At 39.3% G+C, this 27,918-nt stretch overlaps 1 protein-coding gene across 5 annotated transcripts in view; it reads left to right on the top strand.

The window, feature by feature from the left end:
- The window catches only part of ccser1 (coiled-coil serine-rich protein 1), a 125,031-nt gene that overhangs the window by 37,264 nt on the left and 59,849 nt on the right, over nucleotides 1-27,918 (top strand). For all 5 annotated transcript variants that reach the window (XM_039620935.1, XM_031760298.2, XM_039620934.1 and 2 more), the window contains 3 exons: nucleotides 5,687-5,861; nucleotides 13,098-13,175; nucleotides 25,482-25,559. In XM_039620935.1, coding sequence (XP_039476869.1) covers nucleotides 5,687-5,861; nucleotides 13,098-13,175; nucleotides 25,482-25,559 — 331 coding nt within the window. The remainder of the gene's footprint in view (nucleotides 1-5,686; nucleotides 5,862-13,097; nucleotides 13,176-25,481; nucleotides 25,560-27,918) is intronic.

Below are 27,918 nucleotides of genomic sequence, written 5' to 3'. Positions count from 1 at the left end.
CACTTGGGTAATCTTCTAATTGACTGCTATCACACGGTCCCATTCTCTGCACTCACATACATATAAGCTGTTCAGAGGGGCAGTGTGTGTTTGCGCGCGTGTGCCTGTGTGTGTGTGTGAAAGAGAGAGAGAGAGTTATAAAAAAGGGAAATAGAGTGAGAGTGTCGGGCTATCAGCTCATGACAGTGAAAAGACAGATGACCCTGAGTAGAGGAACGGCCTCCCTGCCTGTGTAACATCTATCATCACTGAACAGACTTGTCTTCAACTGTGCCCTGCGCTTGCTCGTGAGCGTGTCTGTGTGTGTGCGCGTGCAGTAATTACCTGCAGGTGAGATTCATGCTTAGCTGGAAATGACTTTGTCTGGCCTGTAACTGCAGTTTAACTGCAGCAAAAGTATGCATTCTGACATGCTTATTCATCTGCGTTCACACGTACAGTGCTGTACAAAAGTCTTGAGCTTCCACTTATTCCATCATGTTTTGCTAGGAAAATGGGAAATAGGTGCAAAGATTTAATGGAAGCTGTGCAAAAACACACAGATATACAGTTTTTAAGGCAAAAACTACTTCTGCTTCTTCAAGTAGTCTTCAGGAATCAGTTCTCCAGGCTTCTTCAAGGACATTTGGATGCCTTTTTTAAGTTGTTCATATACATGATCCCACACTGTTTCAGTAATGTTGAGCTCCAGGCTTAATCCATGACAGATAGTATTCCAATGTGTATTTTTTTCTGTCCAGGTATGTTTTGACATGCATTGACATGCTGAAAAGTGAAGCTGTTCCCAATCAGGTGCTTTCCAAATGGTTTTACATGGTGGGTCAAAGTTTGACAGTAATATTCTGTGTTCGTAATTTCATGAGTTTTGACAAGGTCCCCAACACCGCAGGCTGACATGCTGCCCCACACCATGACAGAGCCATTACCCTGTTTTACAGATAACTGCAGACACTCACTGTTGTACCTCTCTCCATAATTTCATTGTACATGTACAATGACAGTAAAGGGTTATTCAGTTTATTCTATTCTGACCTCCTCCATGAACATTAACCACAATTGAACCAAAAATGCCAGATGCATCTCTCAGGTCCTGTGTCAGGTCTTTGCTGTATTTTTCCTGTGACTTAAGGACATGACTTTCAGACACTGTTCCTTTGCTTTAGATAGTTTTTTAGGCCTGCCACTTCTTCTTTTGTCCTCAATGTATCCAGTTTGCTTACATTTTTTGGGAGGAGACACTGCACATACTGAGATATCCCAAGCTTTTTGGCAATAAATCTCTGAAAATCACCATGTTGATCCAAAAATACTATTGTAGGCCTGTCGAACTGTGTTAGTCAGTGAGTTTCAGTCAGTGTAAATACATTTAACGACACATTCAATCCAGTTTTGTACAATAAAAACGAGTGCAATTTCAGCAGTACATCTCAGTTTAACTACAAAATGAAGAAATGCTGCAGCACAAATAACTAAATGTGTAAAATCACAGAACATTCTGGTACCTCATTGCCCTGAAGAGTAATTGCCATTAATTCACACAGTGTTTTAATTGTTATTGTTATTTAATTACTTTGAATGGCCATGGCGGTAGTCTTTATCAGTAGGAAAAGCTGTAAAAACCTGGAAAAAATTGAGTTAAAATTCCAAAATCTACTTTACATTTTCCAAAACTGTCCAGTGGGCTGCACTGGGGTCTTTGGTGTGCCAATTTTGGCCCCCGGGCCTTATGTTTGACACCTCTTACCTAGAGAAATATTGGTCAAGACAACTCTGAAGCTTTTTTTTAAAAAAAGCCTGGCTCCTTGAAATAAAAATATAAAAGAATGGGGAGTGAGTCAAGACTTTTGCACAGTACTTTACTGCAATGTTTCATTCTCTGAAGATTCAACTCTAGCAACAGATTGCACACACAAGCAGCTTGACACCCCTTGCCAGTGTATCTCTTATTGAAACAAGCCCTTGGGTCTAAAACTTGATTATTATTCTGCTGAAATTCTTGAAGGGAGATTTGATGGTCAGAAGATGAAACACCTGAAGGTGCTAACATCTGTGTGAGGGCAAGGGGCCCTTGCTGTATCACTGCTTAAATATACATCAAACGTTGCATTTACAAAGCTTTTTGGAGATAAAATGTTTGTATAACTCCTGATGTCTACTAATGATATCAAAAACTTTCCTAAAGTATATATATTAATGTTTTTGGACCTGTCAGCATTACAAAGAGTGTAGACATACACTGAAAGATGTTCTCATTTTTTTAAAAAGTGTTTAAAAAGTGTCCACAATAAAATGTGTTTACAGCCCTCAGCTGCTCAGTTCAAGCAGCAATGCTCAACTTCTAGTCCCCTGAAAGAGTAAATACTGTGCATACCTGCGCCTGATGTGTGATTGTTGTTTTGGGTGATTCAAGTGTTGTTTGAACCCTACTCCTACTCATTTTCCTGTCGCTCTGTTTGAGCTACACCACAGAGGTAAAAGAAAAATCCAAACCTGAAACCCTGGTGAAAGCTAGAGAAAGGGCAAGATTGTCAGGCATGGAGTAAGGCGCAGATGCAGAGAACAATAAACAAAACGTCCTTGTGAAGAAAACCCCCCCCAAAACTTTGTTTTGGACCCGCACTGTGCCATTTGACACATCATCCAGAGAGAAGAGTGCACGATTGATCATTTGTCGTTTATTTACCCCCAGTTCATCCTACCTGAATAGCAGAGTGGAGCAATACAGAAATAAATGGAGAAAGTTCACTCTTTTCAGAGATACCAGGCAGGAACAAAAAGCTGCAAATAATTCAGTTTAAGAAAGAGGGGGAGAAAAAATCTCATCTGACTAGTTGACAGACAGCGCTCACCTGTCCTCAAAAGACAGCAGGCCTCCTCGACATTTGTCTGAGGTACTCAGCAGTATCCCCAGGGGGACACCTAGGCTTTGATACTGCATCAGTTTAGTGTAGTGGTTGTCAGAGGAATACGTGAAAAAGATGAAGAGGCAGGGGCAGAGCTGTAGAGATGGAAGACGCAGACTCAGGTGAGGGGTATGGCGGGGGTGGAAAAGGGAAGGGCAGGCGAACAAAAGAGAAGTAACAGAGGTGGGAGCTTGGAGAGAGTGGCGCAGGTTTGAAGAATAGAAAAAGTGCGACAATGTGGGGTTAGACAGATATAGAGGAGGGGGAAGAAAGACAAAAGAGGGGTGGGATGTTGAACAATCAGAGAAGAAAGTACGAGGGTGCGATTCAGCCTGACCTTTTCACCGAGCTGTGTTCAGAATGGCTTATGTTGTTCGATATTTTTGTGATGTTTTTTATTTTAGAAAGAAAAGAGAATAAAAAAAAGTTGATTTTTCTGGCTGACTTAATGCTCATGGCTGCTCTTTATTTGGTGATTTTTTTTTAGAACCTCCCTCTAAATCTGTGAAAGTGAACATGGGCTCTTGATGATTAAGAGCTTCTTCTGCTACCATGTCTGCCTTTCCGCTGCCTTCCCTCCCTCTTCTTTTCTTGTTATGCAGACTGTGAACTCTGAGGTTGTCTGTGTGGTTTTCAGACAAGAGGGTGGTATTTCTCGGCTCACCTTTTGAAAATGTCATAAAGAAGGTGAGATACACAGTCCCCCTTTATGCACTTCTGTCAAAATATCACAACCTGGCAGAGAAATGTTAATGCAGGAATTTACTTTATTGAAACAAGTTTGATTATTCTAGTTGCTTTCCGGCTTTCTTTCTCTCTGCTTTCTCTATGTGAAAAGCGTGAACTCTAGTTTAATAGTTGAAATAGTTTAAGTCTATTCTGCGAACAATCTAGCTCCATATAGTCGTGTTAATAGGCTTCTAATTGCAGGGGAAATTTTGAGAGTAAAGACTCGGCGAAATGTCCAAGTCAGAGTCAGCGCCACATTTTTATTGATCAGAGACGTTTGTGACTGTTTGCCAGTGGATTGGTGATGGCTTGCATTTTAAAAGGCAAAGAAGTGCATAAACAGAACAAAAGGTTTATCCACGGATTATCCTAAGTAACCCTTTAGGTTACATTAGTTATGCCCATGAATGCAGCTAGTGTTCCAGTGTGTTTTGTGGGTAATTGCTTGTGTAATTGCTGTTGTCTGAAAAGTAAATTGTTAACCTCAGGTAAGTGCTAATCCCAAAATGAGAATGTGGGGAATTAAAATGTCTCTTTAGAAAATATATCTTTTTTTTCTACCCCTCAATAAAAAAGTATTTGAATTACAAACCACATCAGTAGCCCCACAGACATTCAGTTACCGTCATGTTTGTGCAGAGCTATCATAAAGTAAACTGATGTGTTTTGTTTTCCTAATGCTTTTCACACACGGCCACAAAATAGAATAAAAACATCTTGATCTTTGTTCGGAGACTGTTTTCATGTCTGCTGGACTATAGAGAAGTCTGACGTCTCGAGCAGGGAAATGTGGCAAACTGGCAAAACGAGTACAGCGGACTCCAAGCAATTAATGTCTATGTTAATATAAGAGCTCGAGGTGCATGGATTGAGCTTTAGGAAGGCAAAGAAAGATGCTCCAAGCAGGTCTGGTTCTTTGTAAGAATCCTTTCCAAAAATCTGTCTCCTTTTTTCCTAAATGCTGTGACTTTCAGGTGAGACAAGGAATAGAGGCCACGCACCGGAGACCAAAGACATGCTGGTACAAAGACCTGTTTACTGTTTAATGGAGTGTGTTCCCAAATGGGACAGTTAATTACGAGAGGCTTTGGTTGAACTCCCCCCTGTTGTTTGTGTGTGTTTGAATCCAGTCCTGTGCCATCACAACATTGCCTCTTTCGGAGGCTAATAGTTAATAGTCTGGCCTTAAACGGTGACTTTTAACAGCATCTACCTACGGTCAGCTCTGCTGCACGTAACATTCAAACTTTCTTTGGACTTGAAGAATTTACTGTGGATGTCCACAAATCTCTTAGTAGTGAAGTCTCCCCCTGACTTCATCATACAGGATGTTAAGGTGGACTTTTTGTTTTGTGTGGTAGTTTGTTATCGCCTCACGTTGTTGATTTAAAACCTTCTTTAAAAAGAATTATTGTAGAAATGACTTGTCATTAAAATCGAGTCCTCGGTGGATCCTGTGGGGTAGCTGCTGTGTATTGTGACAGTTGGTTCTGACTGTCGCTTTATTTTTTTTGTTTAATTTTCCTTCTCCTGTTTTTTTCTGTCTGTCTCATTTTCTTTTCATTCGGTGTTTTTTAAAGCCACCTATTTTTGCAGCAATGGACTTTTTTTTTTTTTTATTCAGCGACTCTGAAATAATAAAGATGAAAGATTCAAAATGTTCACATTGGGTTTCAATCAGACTAAAATACTGTGAATAACAGTTTTATGCTATGCAGGAAGGTTGTGTAGAAGGAGTAGTTTACTACGTTGCATCTAATTGCTACAAATTATTGTTTTGCATGCTGCCAAGTTATTGTTCAGACTATGTTTGTGCACTTTAGTTTGTTACACCCGGTATCACACAGAATTCAAGGAATTACTGGGGTATTGAGAAGCAGCTGGCATCTTCACTTTACTGTGTAATGGGTCAGCTATATAATCGCTAACCAGCGAAGGCAATGATGAGATTCCACAAGTGGAGAACATGATATGATTAAGTTTTCATGCTGACTCATAGACGAAATTAAAATTTCTTGACTCTTCTCCTTTTGTTCATCCCTCCCCTTCTCTAGGGAACCCTGCCGTCCAACCAGCCTGCTGCCTGCTGAGTGGAGCGCGGGGTTGGGCACGGGGAAGGAAGATGACCCTTTACCTCTGGGAGTGGAAACCCTTCCACTAAGACTCATGCAGCAGGAGTGCACTGCTGTCAAAACCCTGCTTCTAAGGCTGAGACGGACACTGCAGGAGGTGAGATAATGCACATGGCTAATAGTCAGCAGCACATAAGCTCTTCTCGACAAGGACATACAAACAAATGAAGGAAGATTAGCTTTACATTTAGTGAGTCTGGCATATTTGGCTTCTACAGAGTACATAAGGTAGACCACACCGACAGCCCTTATCAAGTTAGAAACGCATCAAATTGTTTTAAACCAGTGAGGATAAGGGTCTAGCAAACAATAAAAAGCAATTTCATCTGGAACCACTGTGCACCACGCTGCTCTTACGAATTTTTCACCCCTATTTTAATCAGGCTCTATTTCAGTTCCATGAAATCTGGTCAAAGTGGTTGCTTTCCCGTCTCTAAAAGGTCCATTTAATCACTTTGTTTTTTTAATTTAATCAGATTCTACGTTTAGAGGGGGAAACTGGGAGACTTTAAGTATCTGCCAGTTTGTGCTTTACATGTACACAAACACACACTCAAAAGTGCACATATTATCCCTCCTGTTTCAGCCTATAAATCTGCTCTTTTAGCCTGGTTAAAGCTAACGTTTCACCCCAGGCTATGTGTCTGTCTCAGTGTGAATGTTTGGAACCAACTTAAATTACATCCAAACCATTATGGACGTGATTAGCTGAAACAGTCACGTAGTAAAGCACTGACACGTTGGAATACCTTTACAAGGTCTAACAATATAAATCAGGAAACCGCATTATCTGCCACCCTCTGCACTTACATATCCCCTTTAGATGCCAGACTCCACACATTTTTGAGGGGTCTGGGGTAATCGCAAGATGCAGATGCAAAGTTTTGTTTTACATTTTAGTCCAAATCAGGAGCCAGAAGGATAATAACGGTTTGCTGGAAAATGACAGATGCCTAAATGATTGTTTTCTAAAGTTTTGCGAGCACAGTGTCAGTAGGAGTCATTTGGAAGGTGGTGTTGATGGTGTTTAATATATAATGTGAATGTTTTGTTTTAGAGTGAAAGTGCTAATATTTCCACTAATACCCTTTGGCAGTGTATAATACACGCCGACATACCAATAAGAGTTGTTAGCAATAGCATAAGCTCAGGAAGAACATCCATTAGCTTTGTTTTTTTTTTTAAATCTACATGGGTGACTGACCCCAACCATATATGGAAGTATTATACAGACCCGTACTCAAAATACAAATACACAAAAAGATATATAAAAGGGTGACCAGACCTTCCCTAAAACCACACCATTAGTATCTCTAAACTAAGATCAAAGCCTGCTGTGAATTATAGTCCACAGAGGCATATATATGGCTTTCTCCTGATTTCTTTCCTGCTTATATCTCTGTTTTTCTCCCAGGACCTCTGTGAGAGAGACATGAGACATGTAAATGAAATAATAATTTGTAGAGAGAGAGAGATAAACTAAAGTGGTGATGGAAAAAAACTAAAGGAGTGCAACAGAGAGAGAGGGTACACAGCAGCAGAACATGAATATGAAAGAGGCGTTTCTTTGCCCTCTTTGCTTGCTCTGTTGTGTCATTAACTTGCAAATTTTGTTACCTTCCAAAAGCAGACATAAACCATTCTGCAACAAGGGGAGGGTGACTCGACATGTCTGTTTTCTTTGCATTTCATTTGCTTGACCTTCTGGTATTGAGCCCTGGTCTTTGGCTTTGTTTAACTTAACTTATAGCCTCTTCCGTTCACCTTTGCCGTTGTACACTTGTGTCTGCTTTTGCAAGCTTTTGCCAATCAATAGCAGGTGCCAACACTTTTCACTGTCAAACACTTTTGTCCACTTCAAACGTCCTATCACTGGGCCGAAGCTCAGCCGAGAAGACAGGGTCATAACTCTGCAGTATGTGGAACCTGACACGTGAAACTTTGGGATTAGAATTCCTGCTGTCAGTCCTCCGTGTGTGCAAAGGTGCAGGGACTGTAATTTGTTCACTTTTGACTTTATTTATTGGAAATTCAACTTCAAATCATCATTACATACTGGTTTACATGCATTACGTGCATCAAGGTCACATAAAGATTCTTTTTTCTAATGTCTAATCTAACCTACATTTGATGATTGAGAAGACCTCCCCGTTGCTGTGTCACCCTGTCAGAGGTTATGAAATCAAAAGGCACTCAGTTTATGGTGGTGATTGTCCACAGGCTACCCAAAGATTTTGCCTTTCGCCTAATTATGCTTATTGGCTTGCAAGCTTTCAGTGCAGACCTGTGAATTTTCCCCTCTGAAGTAACACACTAGTTAATCAGTTTTGGGGACTTTTGAGGCTCAATAAGAACCTTAAATTGAGCTTAGTTCACCAATATGAATTGGAAATACAGGTGAATCAAAATTCACTTACATTAAAAAATTAGTCCCAAATTTTGAGCATTTCCTCACTCTGGGTTGAAAATTAAGCTCCTAAAATAATTTTTATTTTTCAACTATCCATAGGTTTGTGATTCTTGAAAAGGACTTTGGTCATTATTTTCAGCTGCTTTGAGGTACTGAAGCTCAGATGTGTTGTTCCGCACTCATGTTAGAGTGATACTATCATGGGTTTACATCTCTACAGTGTCTTCTTTGAATTGCAAATAAATGGAAAGTTATGGAAATTCACTTATAATGTATTTCAAACCGAAAACCTCAAGTCCCCAAAACCATAGCCTGAAATTTTGGAAAATCTTTACAGTTACTTAACGTTGACCATATAATTCAGATTACTGTGTTTTTGGCTTCTGTCTAATTTCCATTGTGTTTTCAAGTGCCACAGAAACATGCAAAACCACTCGATTTAGGCGCTTTCAGAGATTACTTGATCCAATTTTGGAGTTGAAATTCTCTGCAGAACTAAACTTATAGACTTATGAACTAAACTTTAATCATTTGAAGGAAAGAGAACTTGCCACATCTTAACCTTATGTCAAAGTTATGGCAGGTGGAAACAAAACACAGAATTCCCTGTGGTTCAGCTCCCAAGGCTCTAGAGACATCAAACAGATTTGAGTTGGGTTCCCAGGAGCCTGGAGACACTATTGCATATCTTCTTCCCTTCCATGCGCAAGTTTTTGCAAGAATAATTTCCCCCCCCCCAAAAAGAGGGCCCAACAGTAGGCCTTACCAAAAAGCCCAACATTGAAAGTACATTAAAAGATTTGAATGTGAGAGCATCACGTCTCAGAAAAAATTGATTTGCATAATTGAGAGTTTACATTGACACCTAACATTGACCTTTTAATCCAGAATCCAGCCTTGATTTTTGGGACAGCCTAGCTGTGAGCAATCTACACCTTTGAATTCAGGGGCTTGTAAAGGTTATCAAGACACGACTGGGCTGCACACAGCTGTTGAGAGCTTATTTGGTATAAATTGATGCAGTTTCCCATTCTTTATAAACATATAGACTATAATATCTGTACAACAGGATTAACCAAACTGTTTTAAAAGAATTTTCTTTTTATTAATTAGTTAAGAGGAACGTATTTTCCAGTGGGGTTGGATAAAAATTTCTATATATATTCTATATAAAAACAATTTATATAGCTTCCGATTTCAAATTGAAATGATACATAGACTAATAAAAATCAAAATACTAGCACAAGCAGTAAGATTTGATGTCAAAAATAATAACAAAGGATTGTCCTACACAAATAAAAGATGCTTATCATTATGCAGACACAAACAATTTGAACCATGAACACTCCTTTCAGATATTTAGTTTTTTTAAACAGTGTTTTCTGTCGGCTGCATGGACGAACATTTGTAAAATGCCACTGTCTGTGTCCAGAAATGTTTCCTAACGTGATCTCCATTTGTCAGTGTCAGCTGTGGATTCTAGGAAGACCGTGACTGACTTTTTGTTACGGCTTACACTCAGGCCTTTTGGTCATCGTTGTACTTTGTTCATACATCGACTGCTCCACCTACGTCTGGCCCTCTCTGACGCGACTTTTTCTGCTTCCTCCACCACGTTGTCAGAATGCGGAAATAACAGAATGACATTGAAAATGGTGTTTGTTACAGTTCCAATTGTGCCATCCAAATCTGTTAAAACAGTTTTTGGAAAGAACAGTGCCATTCAGAACCAGCTAATGTGCTCCCATCAGCATTTCCAAAAGTTCTGATGAACTTCTACAAACAAATTTGTGTTGGATTGTACAGATAGGTGTGGAACACAGCAAAGCAGAGTAATTCAATGTCCTCGCTTAACCGCATGACAGTATTTTAAAGCAATTTCTATAAAAAAGACGAATGTCTGTGAGGGAGCGAGGTGGTATGAATGCCCCGTGAGTTATTTGAAGGTTTTCATTTCTTGATTTAACTCATGTGTGGATGTGATTAAAGGTGCGCATCAAACTACAAAACCTGCTTTCCTTTCTTAGGCCATTCATCATCTGTAGACATTTAGTTTCAGTGTAGTGCCAGTCATTAAATCCATGGCTCCCCGGCAGCCAATTCCTAAATCTAAGAGCCTTTTTACTGAGCCATGTCTAATTGTGGGGACAGTTGTGTGTTAAGGCCTGTGGGACAGGGGTGACCTTAAAGAGGATGGGTATGTGTTAGAAGGAGACAGAGTGAGAGTGTGTATGTGTGTTTAGGGGAGTGTCACTGAGTACACGCCTGTCTGTCTACATAGGAAAAGGCATTGATCACCAATGACACATTGAGGGCCTGACGCCACAGCACACCTATAACTCTGATAGGGAGGCATGCTTCTTTAAAAGGTCAGCCAAACCAATAAAGCATCAAGTTTATGCTGTGCAAAGATTTGGGCTCAAGTGTTTCTCAGAACCTCCTTCAAAACCAATGAGGCACCTGGAATCTTGTGAGTTTCGCAAGATCACAATCGCAAGGAAATTGATCTTGTCAGGCTTCAAGCTAAGTCGCTGATCCTGAGTTGATCAGACCAAGTCAGCATCCTAGGAGGAAACATTGGCAGCTGTGCCGAGAGACTTGCAGACTACAAGTAACCATAACTTTAATCTAACCTTACCCTAAGATTATCATTAAATTAATTTAACCGCAATCCAAACCTAACCTTGTAACAGTGGGCATGTCATGTATTGTAGTGGCTGTGCTGTGCATCTGCAGGCAGACCAACTTGGCTTTTTTAAGTGTGATTGTTTAGGAGATTAGTGCAACTGCTTCTATAGCATGTGTGATGTCAAAAGTGGAGATTATCTTAATTAAGAGAAGAGCAAAGAATGCAGCCAAGTGATTTCTATCTTTTAAAGCTCTTTAGAGAGCAGGATGTTGTTTCCTCTTTGATGCTCTCTTACTTCCTCGTATGATTCAGTAATGTGATCTAAAATGTCATGATAGGGAAGCACTCACCAAATCACCTGACAAGTATGTTTTTTTAAGTATTTGCTCTTTTTAAAAGGAAAGCCATGGACAACATCATCTCAGAACATTTGTGAAAGAAACCATCTGTCAAATTAGGTTATTTAAAAGCTGAAAGTAGGCCAACATTATGCACATATGATTAAACTTTAGCCTAAAAATCCAATTTTTAGAGACTTCTTACTGTATAGGTAAATCTGGTCATTTCCCCTAACAACAGTGGGGTTAGTTGGCGTATAAATCTCCTAATCTCGCAGACAAAACAAAGCTCATGCTGTTTTCTAAATCAAGGAAATTGGCCCAAATAATCCCATCAGTAACCACTCTTGAAGGTAATAAAATAGAGTTGGTTCAGACCTATAAATATCTGGGAATCTTAATTGGTGACTCGCTCACCTTCAAATCACATGTAGAGAATCTTGTGAAGTCGGAGGAACTCTCATTTATACAGTTTTATATATAAGGCGATACTTGGGTTGCTGCCTTCTTATATATGTTCCCTGCTTGTAATGAAACATGCTGGTCGGTATTCTCTTCGTCCGCATGGTTGCTTGTTGCTTTCTGTTCCATTTGCCCGAACTGAACTTGGTAAAAGAGCTTTTGTCCGTTTAGCACCCTCGGCTTGGAACAAACTGCAGAAGGACTGGAAAATGACTGAATTCTTTTCATTAAGTGCTTTTAAATCTAAACTACGAATCCTTGAGGCCAAGACCATAACATGCAACTGTTTCAATTAGATTGATTGCCATTTTAACTGACTTTTTATTTTTATTTGAACTTTGTTGAATCTTATTGAATGTTATTTTATTTGTATTCTTTTACTTATTGTTGCATGTGTGTTGTTGCTGCCTGTGTTTGATTGAGTAATTTCTGTAACTGTGAGACACTTGCTGCTGCCTATCTTGGCCAGGTCTCCCTTGAAAAAGAGGTTTTTAATCTCAATGGGATCTTCCTGGTTAAATAAAGGTTAATAAATAAATAAATAAAGGGCAAAATATGGCAAGGAATAGACTTCACTGAATATTCAAGTGGAGATAATGTTTTTTTTTTTAGATGATACTTCTTTTTACCTTTCCTCTTTCCTTCTCTTGTCATATCATGTATCTTGTCATATCTTCCATCTGTGTACTGTCATGTCCCTACTATGCAAAAGTACACCAGTATCAGCAGTCCTAGCTTGAGACATGATTTTCCTCTCTGCTTTCCCATATGACCCATCAGGAGCCCTCAGCAGTGATCTATATACCCGCATATGCTCTTCTTAAGGGACGGTGTTTCTGTGCACCTGTGTGCAGATTGTACGTGATTGCACATGCTCCTTTTGTCACATGAAAATAGGCTGTGTTTGTGTGTGTGTGTGTGTGTGTGTGTGTGTGTGTGTGTGTGTGTGTGTGTGTGTGTGTGTGTGTGCACGCGTGTGCATTTTGGATCCCCTTCTGGCTGCCTCTGCTCTCTGCCCACTAGATAACTGTGCTGAGAAGCAGTGCCAAAAAGCGTCAAATCACAACTGACATCAGAAAAAAAGAGCTTTTGTAAGAAACCAGGTGAAAATAAGGTAGCTGGCAACATGAAATTCTTCTGATACAGACATGTTACCTACATTTACATTTTTGAGGTGATTCAAATGTAGATGAATCAGATTTTCTGTAAAAAATATATGAAAAGTCAGGGATGAAAAAAAAGCACCTGTCTTCAGAACTAACGTTTTTTTAATATATATACCTTCCTCTGTTTTCATACTGAATGTTTATTCAGGCTTCTGTAATAAATGCCGAACTGTGAATATATTTAGCAGAAAATGAAAAGTAAAAACAAAATTCCTTAATGTTGTTATGTTGTCATTTTAAGCAGCTGACTGGTTTATCTTCAGCACAGTACAGAAAGCAAACCTCATCGTGATGTTCTGGTTATATCCATGTTTTTGTCTTTTTGCAGAGCACAGAGACAAGTCCTGCCAGCAGCCTTCAGTCTCTACCCATCAGCCCTTGCAGTGAAAAATCTCTTCCGTTTAAGGTAACATGGAGCCGTCTGTTTTATACTAAATTTAGCTATTTGTTCAGTGAGATTGGCTGTATTACAAGCATCAAATTTACAGATCCATTAAAAGTGTGAGGTAAAATGTCTTCCCAGCTTTATATCTTACAAAAATAGAGCTTATGCTTTCACTTTATACATGTACAGTAAAGTTGTAGTGCTCACTTGTTATACTTTTTTCATAGCCAACCCTTCACTTCACTTAGCCAGCTAGTTTAATTAAAAGAACACAGCAGGCTCTGTGTGATCAAAAATATAAAACTGAATCTTCCTTTGATCCATGTGTCTCGTTCAGTTTTACCCATATCAGAACAATTAACAGCTTTTTTTTCACATCAGCTTCTAATGAATCATAAAAAGATCAAATAGGAAGAAAGAGAGCAGAGCAGCAAGGAAGGCAGAGTGAAGGAGAGAGAGAGAGAGAAAGTTGGAAAAAGGATGATTAAAAGCAGGAGAGTTGCAGATATTGAATGGGAGAGGGGCAACGTGTTTTGCTTGTCTTGACAGGCTCCAGATGCCCTCTGTCAACCTTGTCTATCCCAGCCGTGCGATCTGGATGAGATTTATTAATCTCTGTAGGGAGCATGTGCATCGTTGCTCAAGTGGGTGCTTGTGTGTGAGCGGGATTTAAGTTTACCATGGGAGGTCTTTTGTCGAGCTTTTCCCCGGGATTTAGTTGGGTCACATCAGAGGTCTTGTTAGCCTGTTGGAGGAGGGAGGCGTAGTAGAGCCATCGGCTCTCTGGTTCTCATCTTTGATGTGGGTTTTTTTTTTAAACTGCAATATAATGAAGTTCCCTTTACATATATGAATGTACACACTGGTAAACGTCTTTTAAAATACGGTCTAGTGATACTTAAAAATACTGACACACTGCCAACAAATCCTGCGTTTGGTTGTCACTAAGTGCACCTGTATGTGTGTACCACTTAATCTTAGGGCTGTATATAGACTTTGTGTTTGTATAGTTGTCACAGTGTGTTAGTGTTTCACAAAGAGTCGATGTTTGTGTGAGTGTATGCCCTCTTTATTGACCTACATGCTGTATCAGTGGCAGCTGGACGATAAGGAAAAATTAAAAATGTAGGATGGGACACAGCATGCTGACAGCAGCTCTGGCTGAAAAGTACAGATGGACAGACACGGAACATGGACCGATTGAAAAGAAGGGATCAAATGGGGTAGAAAAGAGTAGGAAATGGTTTCAGTAAACTATCCAAAACAGACTTGGAGACAGGCAATAGACCATAATCAATAGATTATTTGACTGGACAGGGTGAACCTGAAATTTCTTCTTGGGGGTAATTTTATCTGATGTGACAGTGGATGTTGAGGAGGCAGAGAAGAAATAAGAGGAAAGATATGGTATGACATGTCACAAATGTCACTGGATTGAATTGAACCGTGGACATTTGGATTATGTGACATGTACTTTAACCATCTGGCTTAGGCTTTCAATCCTAAAAGCTGTAATTTCCTGTCTGTGGAAAAAGGTTGGAGTGCTACTATGTACAGATCAATCAGAGTACTATAGGTTTGTGATACAATGTCTACGGTTGATTTTATCTTGACTTTCGAAGTGTATATCGTGCCGCAGTTAAAAACTGAACATTTCCAGTTAATCCCAGTTTTTCATCAAGAGGAATGACACTCACTGGGTATTTACACTGTTTTGGACCATTCTCTGTAAAACCAAGAGATGGTTGTGTGGGAAAATCCCACTATATCAGTAATTGACAACCAACTATAGCACATTCAGAGCCCCTTTCTTCCCCATTCTGATGCTGGGTTTGAACTCCAGCATCTCTACATCCCTAAATGCACTAAGTTGCTGGCAGGCTGATTAGATAATTGCATTTATGAGCAGTTGAACAGGTGTACTTAATGAAGTGGCCATGAGCGTGTGTGTATAGATAGGGAGAGAGCAAGAGAGAGAGATGAAACACTCATTCAGCAGATCCTCTGTGCCTGTCATCAGATGAGGAGAGTTTTCGTAAAGGAGGAAAGGGTCACGATCGATAGAGATAAAAAAATCAGGGAGAAAGCAGCAAGAATTGCAGGAAATGAGTTTAACTTGAAGATGGGACAGAGGTAGATGACTGAGAGAAGTGTATATATATATATGAGAGAGAGAGAGAGGGTAAAAGGGTAGGTGGCAAAGGCTCAGCTTTTCACAGAGCTAGATGCATTGAAAAAACATAAATACAGAGAGGGTATATCGCCTGAGTAGAAGCCTCATATGAGGAAAAAGTTTCAATGTTGAGAAGAGGACATTGTATTTCTTACTTTGGGACAGACTGAAGAAAAGAGATGAGGGAGAAAAGCTGCTGGGAAAAGTGTGGGAGCTATAGCTGAAGTGTATCCATTCAAGAGCAAACCATTCGGTTTGATGACATTAACCTGATAAGGAAAAGGGGAGGAAATAAACACTGGAGTGCAAGAGGTGGAGGCGAGACCAAGCGAAGAACGAGAGATAGAGTTAAAGAAGCCGGTGTTTGAGAAATACTGCGTGAAGATGGAAGAAGAACAAGAGGGAGGGCTGAGAAGAAGAGAATTTGCCCTGGCACTCTAGAAAACGACTCGGCATGTGTAAAAATAATCTACGGTAGCCACCTGAGAGGCTGCAGTGTCACAGTGCGACCTAGTTTAATTTAGACCCAATGCATATGACATGATTTTTAGCAGATTTTGTCCCAGTTAAAGTATTCTACTGTATCTTAGAAGAAAGTAGCAGAAAAAAGAAATCACACTAGAGTTGCCGCTAGAGGTGTACTCCACCGGTGTGTTCATTAAAAAAAAAAAAATGTCAAGGGCAGCAAGTTTTGCACCTGATGAAATGTTGCTTTGTGTACACTCACCTTTGCAGCACCGTGAACTTCTTTTTATAGTGGAACACTTATCATCATGTCAGATGCAGCGTAATTAGAAATTAATAATGCATAATTCTGATGACTGTGAATTTATAATTACCGACTTTTCCCCACAGTGATGCCCTAATCGCTGCGAGAGGGTTAAAAGGATGCATGCTTTCAGGAAAACACGAAGATATGCGGCTACGTGCGTTATACACACCTTTCTGACACAGACAACACGCAGAGATATAGAGATGCACAAAGTGTCATTTCTTTAAGCTGCAGCACAGAACAGACTGCCACTCTCATCTCCCCGTTTCATTCTTTGTCTCGTTTTTGAATCTCTCTTTCCAGATAACCGTTTATCTCTGTTACACTTGCGTGAGAAACTGCACGTTTAGTAATTGTTGTGGGGCTCAGGCATCAAATTCCACTTTTTTTTTTTCTCAAATTTTGCTCCTCCGCATCAGTGGTCCTGTGATATGAGTTCTCGGGTTAAAATCAAAACCGTTAATAGTGAAATTGTAACTCACCTTTTTACATCTCAAATTATTCATTACATTTTAGCTCAGCGCGGGGTGCTGTCAGAAAACCCCCCCAAATTAGACCATTCTACTGTGTGCTATGATAAAGCCTGAAAAGTTTGCCACCCTGCCCCCGGGCTACCTTAGAACTAGACAGCTGTGTTTCTGATTCCACGACACCTGCTGATAGGAGGAAACCATGGCTCATTATTTGTGATTTGCTAATAGGGTCAGAGAGCGAGAAGTGATATTTTAGAGACAGCTTTAAACCTCGGAAGTACAGATACTGTATATATTATATTATTTCTATCACCACAGCACTCAACTTTTGGACTTCACAGGAAAACATTTTAATGATTTGAAAATTTCCCTACAAGCCAAATGTTTTCTGTCAGTTTTAATGGATGTGGAGTTCTTACTTTACACAGATATATACTCACTGGACGCTTCATTAGCCAAACCTTGCTAGTACAGCATTGGACCCCCTTTTGTCCTCAAAACTGACTTAATTATTTGTGGCATTGATTCAACAAGGTGCTGGAAACTCTGAGATTTTGGTCAGTATTGACACAATAGCAACAAACAGTTGCTTCATCCATGATGTGAATCTCTCATTGTGGTACTCTGTTGGACTGAGATCATAGTCATGTTCAAGACACCAGTTTGAGATGATCTGAGCTTTGAGACATGCTAAGCTATCGGGCTGGAAGAAGCCATCAATAGATGGGAACAGTGTGATTGTAAAGGGGAGGATATGGTCAGCAACAGTTCTCAGGTAGGTTGGGACATTTAAACAGTGGTGGCTTGGTACTAAGAGGCCTAAAGTGTGCCAACACCATTACACCACTACAAGCCTGAACCGTTGATACAGGAAAGATGGATCCATGCTTTTCCATGTTGTTTTCTGCCAAATTCTGAGCCTACCATCTGAAAGTCGAAATAGAACTTGAGACTCATCAGACCAGGCAACATATTTCAAATCCTCTGTGGGCAGTTTTTGTCAGTCCGTGTAAATTAAAGTCTCAGTTTTCTATTCTTAGCTGACAGGAGCGGCACGTGGTGTGGTCTTCTACTGCTGTAGCCCATCTGCTACAAGATTCAACATGATGTGCGTTTAGAGATGCTTTTCATACCTTGGTTTTAACAAGTCGTTAGCTGAGTCGCCTTCCTATTAGTGTGAAGCAGTCTGGCCAGTCTTCCTGCCGTATGGCATCAAAATGGCTTTTTCCCCCAGAGAAAAGCGTCTCGCCGGATGGTCTTTTTTGGGCCATTCTCTGTAAACCCTAGAGATGATCATGTGGGAAAATTCTCAGTGGAATATCCGTTTCTGAAATACTTAGACCAGTCCATGCAACATTCAAAGTCACTTAAATCACCTTTCTTCTCTATTCTGATTGGTTCAGCTTGGTTTGAATATCCGCAGGTCGTCTTGATCATGTCCCCAAGCCTAAGTGCATGAAGTTTCTGCCATGTGTTTGGCTTGTTAAAGACAGCATTAACAAGCAGTGTAGTGAGTATATTTACAACCCCTGAACCATGTACCGTTACTGGTCCGTGAGTCGTTTGGTGCTGGGCCGCGAGAGTTGAGGTTTGCTTGTGAAATTTATGGTTTTCAGGGTTTTCAGGGTTTTATAGCGTTTTTATTGATTACATTTTTTTTTTATAACTCTTTTTCCCTGGGTCTTTTCCCGTGTGTTATGAATAAATCTTTTTTTGGTACCGGTACTGGTTTTATTTTGTTGTATTCATCCACAACACCTTAAAGGCCGGTCCGTGAAAATATTGTCAGACATAAACCGGTCCATGGCTCAAAAAAGGTTGGGGACCGCTGTTTTAGACGCCTAGTAAGCACATTTTTTGTCTTTTTTTCAGACTTGGATTTAGTTAACTTTTTTAATACTATTATTTGTTGTGAAGCACTTTGTGATCCTTGTCTTGAAAGGTGCTATATAAATAAAATTTTACTTTACTTTACAGATATATCCAATGGTTTCTTTGTGTATGGGCGTGTCCAGAGCCACTGAAATTTTTTATTTTAAAAGCTACTGACATTATGGTGACCTGCTATTGACAGCTAATTTAATTTGAAAAGACAGCTGACCGAGGTCAGAGTAACCTGTTACCCATTCTTGATAAGACTGGATAATGTGATGCAGATCACACATTTTTAATCACCTCTTCTCTGTTTTTAACTTAAACAGAAAAGTTCACAACAAAATCAAATCTACATATTTTTCATCTAATCTGTAGGGCTGTTGATATAAGCTTTTTCTCTTGCCCTTTTCAATGTGCATAAATAAGCTATTAATATAGTTACCAAGGCAGACATAAAGTAGATAAACAGAGACAGCAAGCAGATAGAAATGAAGATGGATTCAGATACAGGGTGAATATTAAATACTTGAGGCAAGCAACTTTATGCTGGATCAGTTTGCACATTTGTCTTTGTGATATCACTTTTTTTGGTGACGTAACGAAAAGCAAGGTTGGACAGACTGTACTGGATTTTCCAAGAAGCCATATGTGAGATGCCTGAATTATATTTGGTCTTGGTACAGTGTGCCATATCACTTTCATAGAGCGTTCATTTGTGTTGAGGAGTCCACATCGTGCTGCATGTCTTTGTCGCTTTTTTTGTTTCTTTTCCACACGGCGTAGCTAAGTACACAGTTTTTATGCAAATGATTTACCAACAGAAAGCATTCAATAAGTGGACATAAATCATGGAGTCTTAAGCTGGCGTTCAGTGTACTTAATTTCGTAATTTTTCAGCTGTGACCATATTAGCCTCTCAAAACTTGATCAGAACTTCCACAGATGTACTTTTTAGTTAGAAACAAGGAGTCATTTGCGTAATGAAGGTTTATTTTAAAAAACTTGCATGGATGTAATATGTATGAAGGAAATAATTTTTCCTTTTTCATCCTGTTTAACCTTCAGATTTAAAATGTAAAAACGAATGTTCAGTCCATCTCTCACGAGAAATCTCGTGTATCTCTGAGCCTGCATCTCAGCTTATGAGTGATAGATTCACAATTTAGTTCATGTCTTTTTTTGCGATGACACATTAGGCTTTCTCCGTGCGTTACCTGCATCAAGAAGTCGGCTTCTGACTGAGACTCCATTTAAAGAATCCATTTAAAGCTAAAGGGTGGCTGAGCATTTGAAACAGCTGCCGAGAATACGGGAAGTGCCTCCCTGCGGGTTTAAGATTTATGGACGTTTCTGAAACGTTTAAGTCAAATCAGATTAGCTGTTATTGTTTTGTGTTTTGTTTTTGTCTGTACTAAAAGCAAAGTTTAATAAATTAGGGTTTCTGAGTCCCTTCCCAAGATGTGTATGCTGCAGTGCTACTAAAAGTAAAATTGTCCATGAGACCCTCTTGGACAATTGAGTGTGGTCAATTATTATTATTACATTTTACATCCCCCTTAGCTAGTTTAATTCTCTGACACTCATAGTTCAAGTGCAAGGTTGGGGTTAAATGCTGGATAAATTGGTATAAAGATAACACGGAGAAGGCATTTTGTCATGTTGTTCTTGCTTACACCCATTTCATCAATATCAAGAAAACTCCAATTTTTTTAAAGAAATTGAAGAAAATTGGATGTTGACTAATTGACAAACAACCAGCACATTTTCTCAATGACGTTTCCCAAAAAAATAAAAAGGTTGAATCATTTCTCGTAACAAGAGGAATAAAATTCATCCCCATACCCTCTTCAACTGACTGCTGATTACATGCATAGAGAGCCTCAAACGCTTTACAAAATCACATCTCTTTGCAAAAGTGGATGCACTCCAATGATTTTGATCAGATTTAGCCCCACTGAGGCTGTTCTGTTCACATTAGAAATAAATTTGTATGCCCCACTTTTCTGCCATGGGTTCTCCACTCTATTCTGCCTTGAAAAATTGGTTTGAATGCCACCTGATGGGTGACTGAATGCACTTTATGGCGCTTCTTTCGGCGAGCAGAATAAAATTTCTCATTTTAGCTTTAAATTTGTTCATCACATTGAGATCTTATTTGTATGTCCACTGCCCTGGCATTGCTTGGCTCTGCATGTCCAGGGACCGTGGATAAAAATTGCATTGCATTGTAATTCCTCAGGGATTAATGCAATATTTCTGTTCAAGTAAAGCTTAGGTCTGCCTTTCAGTAGTAGTACAGAGAAGAATTGTGACAACTGTATCACTGTTCATGACCAAACCGAACTATAAAGGTAGTAGATACAAATTGGATGATTTGATCAACCAAACATACGGCCTGTGTATGTACTATGCCATGCCATTCACCACACCCCAATGATTTTTTCTTCTTTGTTTTACTATAAAGAAGTTAAAAAGGGGAATAAGGAAACAGGAAGATAATATTGCATAAAAATCTTTCACATGTTCAGCCAATAGCCATCCACTTATGTCCACGAATTATTGTAGGCTAAATCATTTATTGCTGCATCTGAATGAGGTTGTGATTCGGTGTTCCCCTGATGCAGTATACACTTACCAGACATTTTATTAGGTACATTTTGCCAGTACTGGGTTGGACCCCTTTTGTCTTAAGAAATGCGTTCATTCTAGTGGCTTAGATTCAACAATGGGATGAAAACATTCTTCAGAGATTTTGGTTCAGAAAAGTGTCCCTGGATTTAATCATAAGCCTGTTCTCATCAATAACTCCTTTCTTCTGTTTATACTTGCAAGATGTTTTTTGACCTGTAAAGAAACCCATTAGGTCAATAAAGCATCCCTGGATTTAGTCTCAGCACTGACGTCAACACGACGATAGCATCACACAGTTGCTGCAGATTTGTCTGCTGTGCATCTGTGATGCAAATTTCCTGTTCCACTTCATCCCTTGGATTGTATATCTAATTCAGATCTGGTGACTGCGGTGGCCATTTGAGTACAGACGTGACACATTAATCCTGCCAGAAACAGCCATCATAAGAAGGATACGCTGTGGCCATAAAGGAATGAACATGGGCAGCAACAATACTCGGTTTGGCTGTGGCATTTAAACAATGCTGAGTGGGTACTTAGGGGTCCAAAGTTTGCCTAGAAATGATCCCCTGCACCATTACACCAGCAGCAGCCTGAACTTTTAATAGATGACAGGAAGTATCCATAGTTTGTTGTTTATACTAAATTTTCACCCTGCAAGCAGAAATTAAAACTCACCAGACCAGACAACATTTTTCCACTTTTCTGTTGCTCATTTGTGATGAGCCTCTGCAAACTGCAGCTTCAGTTTCCTGTACTTAGCTGACAGAAAACAGGAATGGCATGTAGTGTGGTCTTCTGCTGCTGTAGCCCATCTAGTTCCAGATGCAATGTGTTGGGGAGATGCACTTCTGGATACAAGAGGTTATTTGTATTGCTGTTGCCTTCTTGCATCAGCATCAACCACGTCATGTTCAGAATCACCTAAAATCACCTTTCTTCCTCATTCTGATGATCAGTTTGAACTGATATGTATATGTTCTCCTGTAAGGTGCGTGATTGCTGTATAAAAATGTTCCTAAGTACTTTCTTAAAATCAATTTGAATATCAAACCATCTTTTCAGACTATCATGTCTGTTGTTACGCTCATTCATGGCCTGAACTGAAAAGGCAGATCTTCTTAGAGGAACTCCACACTCTCCACGAGCGTTTGACTTCAATGCTCCGGTCACCTGTTGTTAGCAGAGTTCTAGGAGGAGTTCTAAGATGTAATATTTTGAGATTTTTGAAACAGATTATATTAAGCTGCAGTTTTTCTTTATCGCTCGTTTTATCTTTCTCTCACATACCCTCTCGCATGTCTTTCTTCCGTTTACACGCCTAAGGTGTTTTCTGGGTCGTAAACAAACCGACAAAGTGTCCCTGGATTTAGTCATAAGCCTGTTCTCAGCATTTCATATAACTACTGTTATACATGCAGTTTTAACAGCTACAGATAAGCCACACAGACATGCACGCACAAGACACGGAGGGATACCAACTGTGCCGTTGTAGCCAGACAGCTCATTTAGTGCAGCCTTCAGTCCTGTTCGGGTGAGATTAATTTTAGAGGCTGACTAATGTAGTAATTGTCACAGCATGTTAGTGATTTTTCAGTCCCATCCAAATCTCATGTTAGTAATTTGTGTGTATGTGTGTTCTTTAGTAGGAAAAAAATATCCTTATTATCTATAAATACTGTTATCTCCCCTGCAAAGGCAGGGAAACAGAGTGCATTCTGATTTAACACCACTGGGTTTTGTTTTTGTTAATTGTTTTTCTATTTCCTGGTGGAAAATGTATTCTTTTATAGGTTTTATTACCGTGGAAGCACTTAGTGAAGCTTTTAGTTATGTCCTCCTTGACCATTATCGTGTGCCAAGGTAAGGGCCCCTACATACACTTCAACATCAATTAGACTTGCAAAATAAAGAAGCTGTTAAAAAAAAAAAAAACACCTTAAAAACTTTGCAGACAGTGTGAAACCTTTTCACCACCTCTGTAACTGTAAGCTTATCACGCAAAGATCAAACAACATCTGATTCCCCCCCACTCTGCTTAATTGCCAAAATTGGTGGGACTTAACCTCTCGTGATTGGCCAAGTTTTTATAATTGAAGAAGCAAGCATGCTGTGAAATTTATTTTCTTTTTGTTTTGTTTTGTTCACCACAATTTCTGGCACTTTCTCATGGGAACACCTCAAGGGAACACTGTGAATGGTTACCTGAAAAGATTAACAGCATTTGGTACGATCCTTTTGTTCAAAGATTCATCACGTTTCAATAGTTTTAGTTTTTTTTCCCTTTTATTATTATTTTCCTATTATATTTTCTTTAATTTCGTTTTATCAGCCTAGTCTTTTCCCTCCTTATGCCCTCACGTACGTCCACTGACACATACATCACCCATCTACATACAACACCTCGTGTACATCATAATGTCCTTCACTTTATTCACTGTGCAACAGCACAAATTGTGCTTAGTCTGACACTTCTACCATTGTTAGTTCAGTTTTGTGTTATAGCCAATCAGAAAAACAGACTGGCTAAGATAACATGCCATATAAACGAGTTTTTTCTTTTCTGCACTAGTGCAAGAATATTATCTGGACGTCGAAACAAAACATTACATAGTAAACTTTATATTAACATTAAATTCTTTCCCTTTTTAAAGATACTGTGTTGAAAATTCATTTATATTACCCGGAACCAGAAATTATTGCCAGAAAACCATGAAGCCAAAACCATCAGATATTATACATACTTTAAAAAAAATCTTTACAGATAACACAGATACAGCACACTCATTCATTTATTTTTAAAATGTCTGTTAGCCAAAAATGAATCCATCCATTCCCCCCCCCCCCTTGATTAGGTCACCATTGTCTCCAAGGGTCAACCAAAGCTACTGAATGAATAAGTGTCAACATGTACAATACAAAACTTTGTACTGTACAGTGATCAGGCAGATTACAACCTCCTCACGGTTTACACGTAAAGGGTGAGAAAGTTGAATCTTTACAGTTTCACAGTCCTTTCTCTCACACAGACTCAGACTTACAGAAATATTTTTTTTTCTAGCCCTCGATCCCCGGGGATGTTCTGTACTGATTCACCGTACAGGTTCCATTTTTACTTCTCTAAATTTTGAAGTGACTTGAAGAAAATTGTCAGGCTCGATGGGTCTTTTTTGCATCACAGAGGTCATTTAAAGGACGACGATGTAGCTATATGGTTCCCTGTGGTCTCCCTCTGACTCTGCGTGTCCTTTAGCTAGATGGCTCCCTGTGGTTTCAGACCATCATGCTCAGCCTCGGGGCCTCTCTGTCCTCTCCTCTATCAATGTCCCCCTTTTCTCACATTTCCCCCTCATTTTCCTCCTGTTATCTTGCCCCTCTTTTCCTCTTCTGCTTTTATGTCCTTGAAGAGGTAATGACAATCTGCCTGTCATTTTGCACTCTCTATCTTATTGCTCGTTTTCTCCCACTTTCTTATCCCCTTTCTCTTGTTCCCTCTCTCTTCACATTGCGTCGCTCTTTGTCCACATTTTAACTAACTGCCTGTTGCAGACTTAACTTGAATATTTTTAGCGAAGACTGTTGTGCCTTATATCTTATTTCTGACTTCCCCATGAGCCATCCTCTCAAAGCTCTCTGTTGACTGCAGGCAGGATCTGAAGATGACTCGGCATTTGAAAACCCTGAGAGTGAAAAGGAGGCGCCACGCTTACGTTTTTGCTTTAAAAATACAAAAAAGATTCCACGTCAACTAATTTTACGTGACAAAAATTGTTTTTATTTATTTATTTTTTTTACTTTTGCACTGGATAAATGAGACTAACACTGTTAAATGAGGACAACGGCACAATTATAACATGAATATCAACCAGATTTTAATGTAAGACATTTTCGCAACCATTTATAATTTCTTTTCTTTTGCCCTTAAGCATTTTGTAAATTGTTTTGAAAGGTGCCATAAGAATAACGTTGTTTTCATTAGTTTAATTATTTTCTGTCTTCTGGAGCTTCTCTTCGGCTTCCCTGCAAAAAAAAAAAAAACTTCCCCTGACAACACAAGGTCAAATAAAAACTGCTGTGTGCTCTGGGGCGCTGCCACAGGACACAACGAGTTTATCGCTGTGATGTAGAGAGAAGAGGAGATCACAGTCGTGCAGAACGCACCGCATGACAACTTTATTACACAAACACAGGGCTCAGCAAGAATCGCAACACTCAACAGACTCATAAGTACACATGAAAGACCTGCAGATACACACAGAAACTCTCAGAGAATCACATACAAAGACAAACACACAGAAGCATCCCTGTAATGTACTTTTGGCTGCATGCATTACTTTGGTGGCTCTATGGTCCCTTAGATAAAACTGTAATGTTAAACATGGCTTGTTGTTTCTTGTGTTCAGGATCCCAGCAGAGAGGAAGCCTTGCTGCAACAACTGAGAGAGAAAGATGAGCTGATTATGAAACTCCAGAGCGAACTGGTAAGATCTTAGTTCTAAAAGTAATTCCAAACATTATCTAGACTTTTGATGATAATGATGCCCGAGTTCCTTATTTTGCAATGTGGGTTTTTTTTCTTTCTTTTTTGCACAAGAAAAAAGTAAAATAAAATGACAGTAAGTGACAGCTTCTGATGATGCCCTTAGTAAATATAAATGAATCCAGTGAGGTGAAATATTTATTTTTCCCTTCCAAAAAATACTCTGTCTTTGTAGGTGATAAGAGAAGCAACTCAAAGTTTGAGACATGGAAGGTTTGCTCAGATATTGTGTTTTATCTCTATCACAGTCTCTTTTTCTTCGTCTTTGTCTTTTGGAACTTTGATATGAATAATTAAAACAGCTTGAATGTGCTTGAATTATTTGTTTTAAGGATATAAATTAAAGACTATTTTTCTTTGAAGCACATTTTAAGGATTCAAACTTTTAAAAGAAATGTTAACTAAAAAAAAAAAAACATGGATTTCAAAGGACTAGAAAGTGTAACTTTTGTTAAAATCGCTTTGTCAGTTTATTATCTTCTTATGATGTTCTAGAAAAGATTGACCATAAAAGAGAGAGTACATTATGTGAGAATGGTTTTATAGTTGGCTTGAAGTCACAGCATCAACAGCAGAAAGCCTTTCTTCGTTAATGTAAACTGCTCGTTCACGCCAGCTTAATGTGATGACAAAAATTATTGGGACTCCCGCCAAACGAGAGGTATAAGATGCGAAGTAACGACTTTTCCATTTTAAATGTGCTCACCATTTATTTGAAATATAGAGATGTAAATGCAAAATGTATCGTCTTGACAGTGTTTTCCTTTTTTTTTTTTCCTTCTCGTCCTCTGGAGCATGATTGTTGGATCATCTGCAGAAATGCTCCATACGGCAAAATTTTCCATCATTTGCCATTAAAATGTCTGCAATTTGTCACCTACTCTGTCAAAGTAATGCAATGCAGACATTGTGCCAGGCTTTAGTAGAATAATGTGCCAGTGTTGTAGCGGTATTGTAAGAGATGCCAGTCTAACCCACTGACTTGAGTCTCATGTGGCATCTGTTTGTTTGATCATTCTCTGGAACATGCGTCTATTTTTCCCCCCCCAACTCTTTTTCTCTTTCACTCCCATCCTTTCGCTTTCTGGCGTTCTGTCAGCAGCACCTATCCCCCTCTCTTCTCTTTCTCACTGTGCTGTTTTCAGTGCTATGCGCATCTAATGTCGAATTAATGTCAAAATTGAGCAATTTTCAGGCAGCCTGGCTGGCAGGCAGGCAGACAGGCAGTAGGCTACATGTAACGTCAATGTTCCTCTCTGAAATTCGTGTTGATGGGCAGTGTAACAGACTTAACACTCACACATTAAAACACCTTTTTAAGCCTTTTCACATTACAGCTTCTAAATAAAACACATTTATTCACGGTCTCTCTTGTGTGCATGAATGTTTCACACTCCCTCTCCCATACATTATTTTTGGACCTACCCTATTATTGAATGCCTTTGCACTGGGATCTACATCCTCCATCATATCCCCCCCTCAGTCATGATAATGGGACAACTGACCTCAATAAATTAGAGTTTAACTGTTTGGTCAAATGTTTGCTGCTTACAAAAAAATGTATATTACCAAAATGAGTCTGTTCCCCTACAGCTAAGATGTGTTATGATTAAATATTTAACATACTTAAAAACCCGCTCAGTATTTGAGTGGAAATGAAGGAAAAAGTAGATAAATAAAAAAACCTTTTGGTAAATCTTGCACTCTAGATTGTTTGTAGGTTTAATTGTTCGTGATGTAGCAAAAGGGGGTCTGATTTTTCACTGTGTGTTAGTTGTTCCACATGTTGATGTTGCCGATGTATTCTCATTTTATTTTAACTTGCATATATAATGTTTACAAGTGGAACAGCTTTGTCTCAAGAGCAAGAATGGGTCTCACTAAAGGAAAACGTTGAAAATCTGGTGATTTAGTGCTCGGCTCGTCGAGTCTACATGTCAAAGTGTCTTTGACAAGATCATGTTTCTGTGTTGTTAAAGCAAAGAAAAATACACGTTCAAAAAATACACCACTTTCAGTTCTATGGTTTTACGTATTGGGTGTAATATATAAAATCATCTGGGTCTTAGCTGGTCTTAAAATTAGGTCGAGGTCTGAACCATTGCAGCAGTTTGATTTATTTTTTATTTGTTGATTTCCTACTATGCTTGAGGACATTGTCTTGTTCCATGATCTAGTTTCAGCGAAGCTACATGTTGGAAGGATGGCCTCACATTTGAATCTAGAATATTTTGTTATACAGAGGAGTTCATGATCAACTGAATGACTGCAAGGGGCCCAGGTACTGTTACTGCAAAACA

Source organism: Oreochromis aureus, linkage group 12 (genome assembly GCF_013358895.1).
Source record: "Oreochromis aureus strain Israel breed Guangdong linkage group 12, ZZ_aureus, whole genome shotgun sequence".
Taxonomy (NCBI): domain Eukaryota; kingdom Metazoa; phylum Chordata; class Actinopteri; order Cichliformes; family Cichlidae; genus Oreochromis; species Oreochromis aureus.
This window is presented reverse-complemented; position numbering and strand designations above follow the sequence as displayed.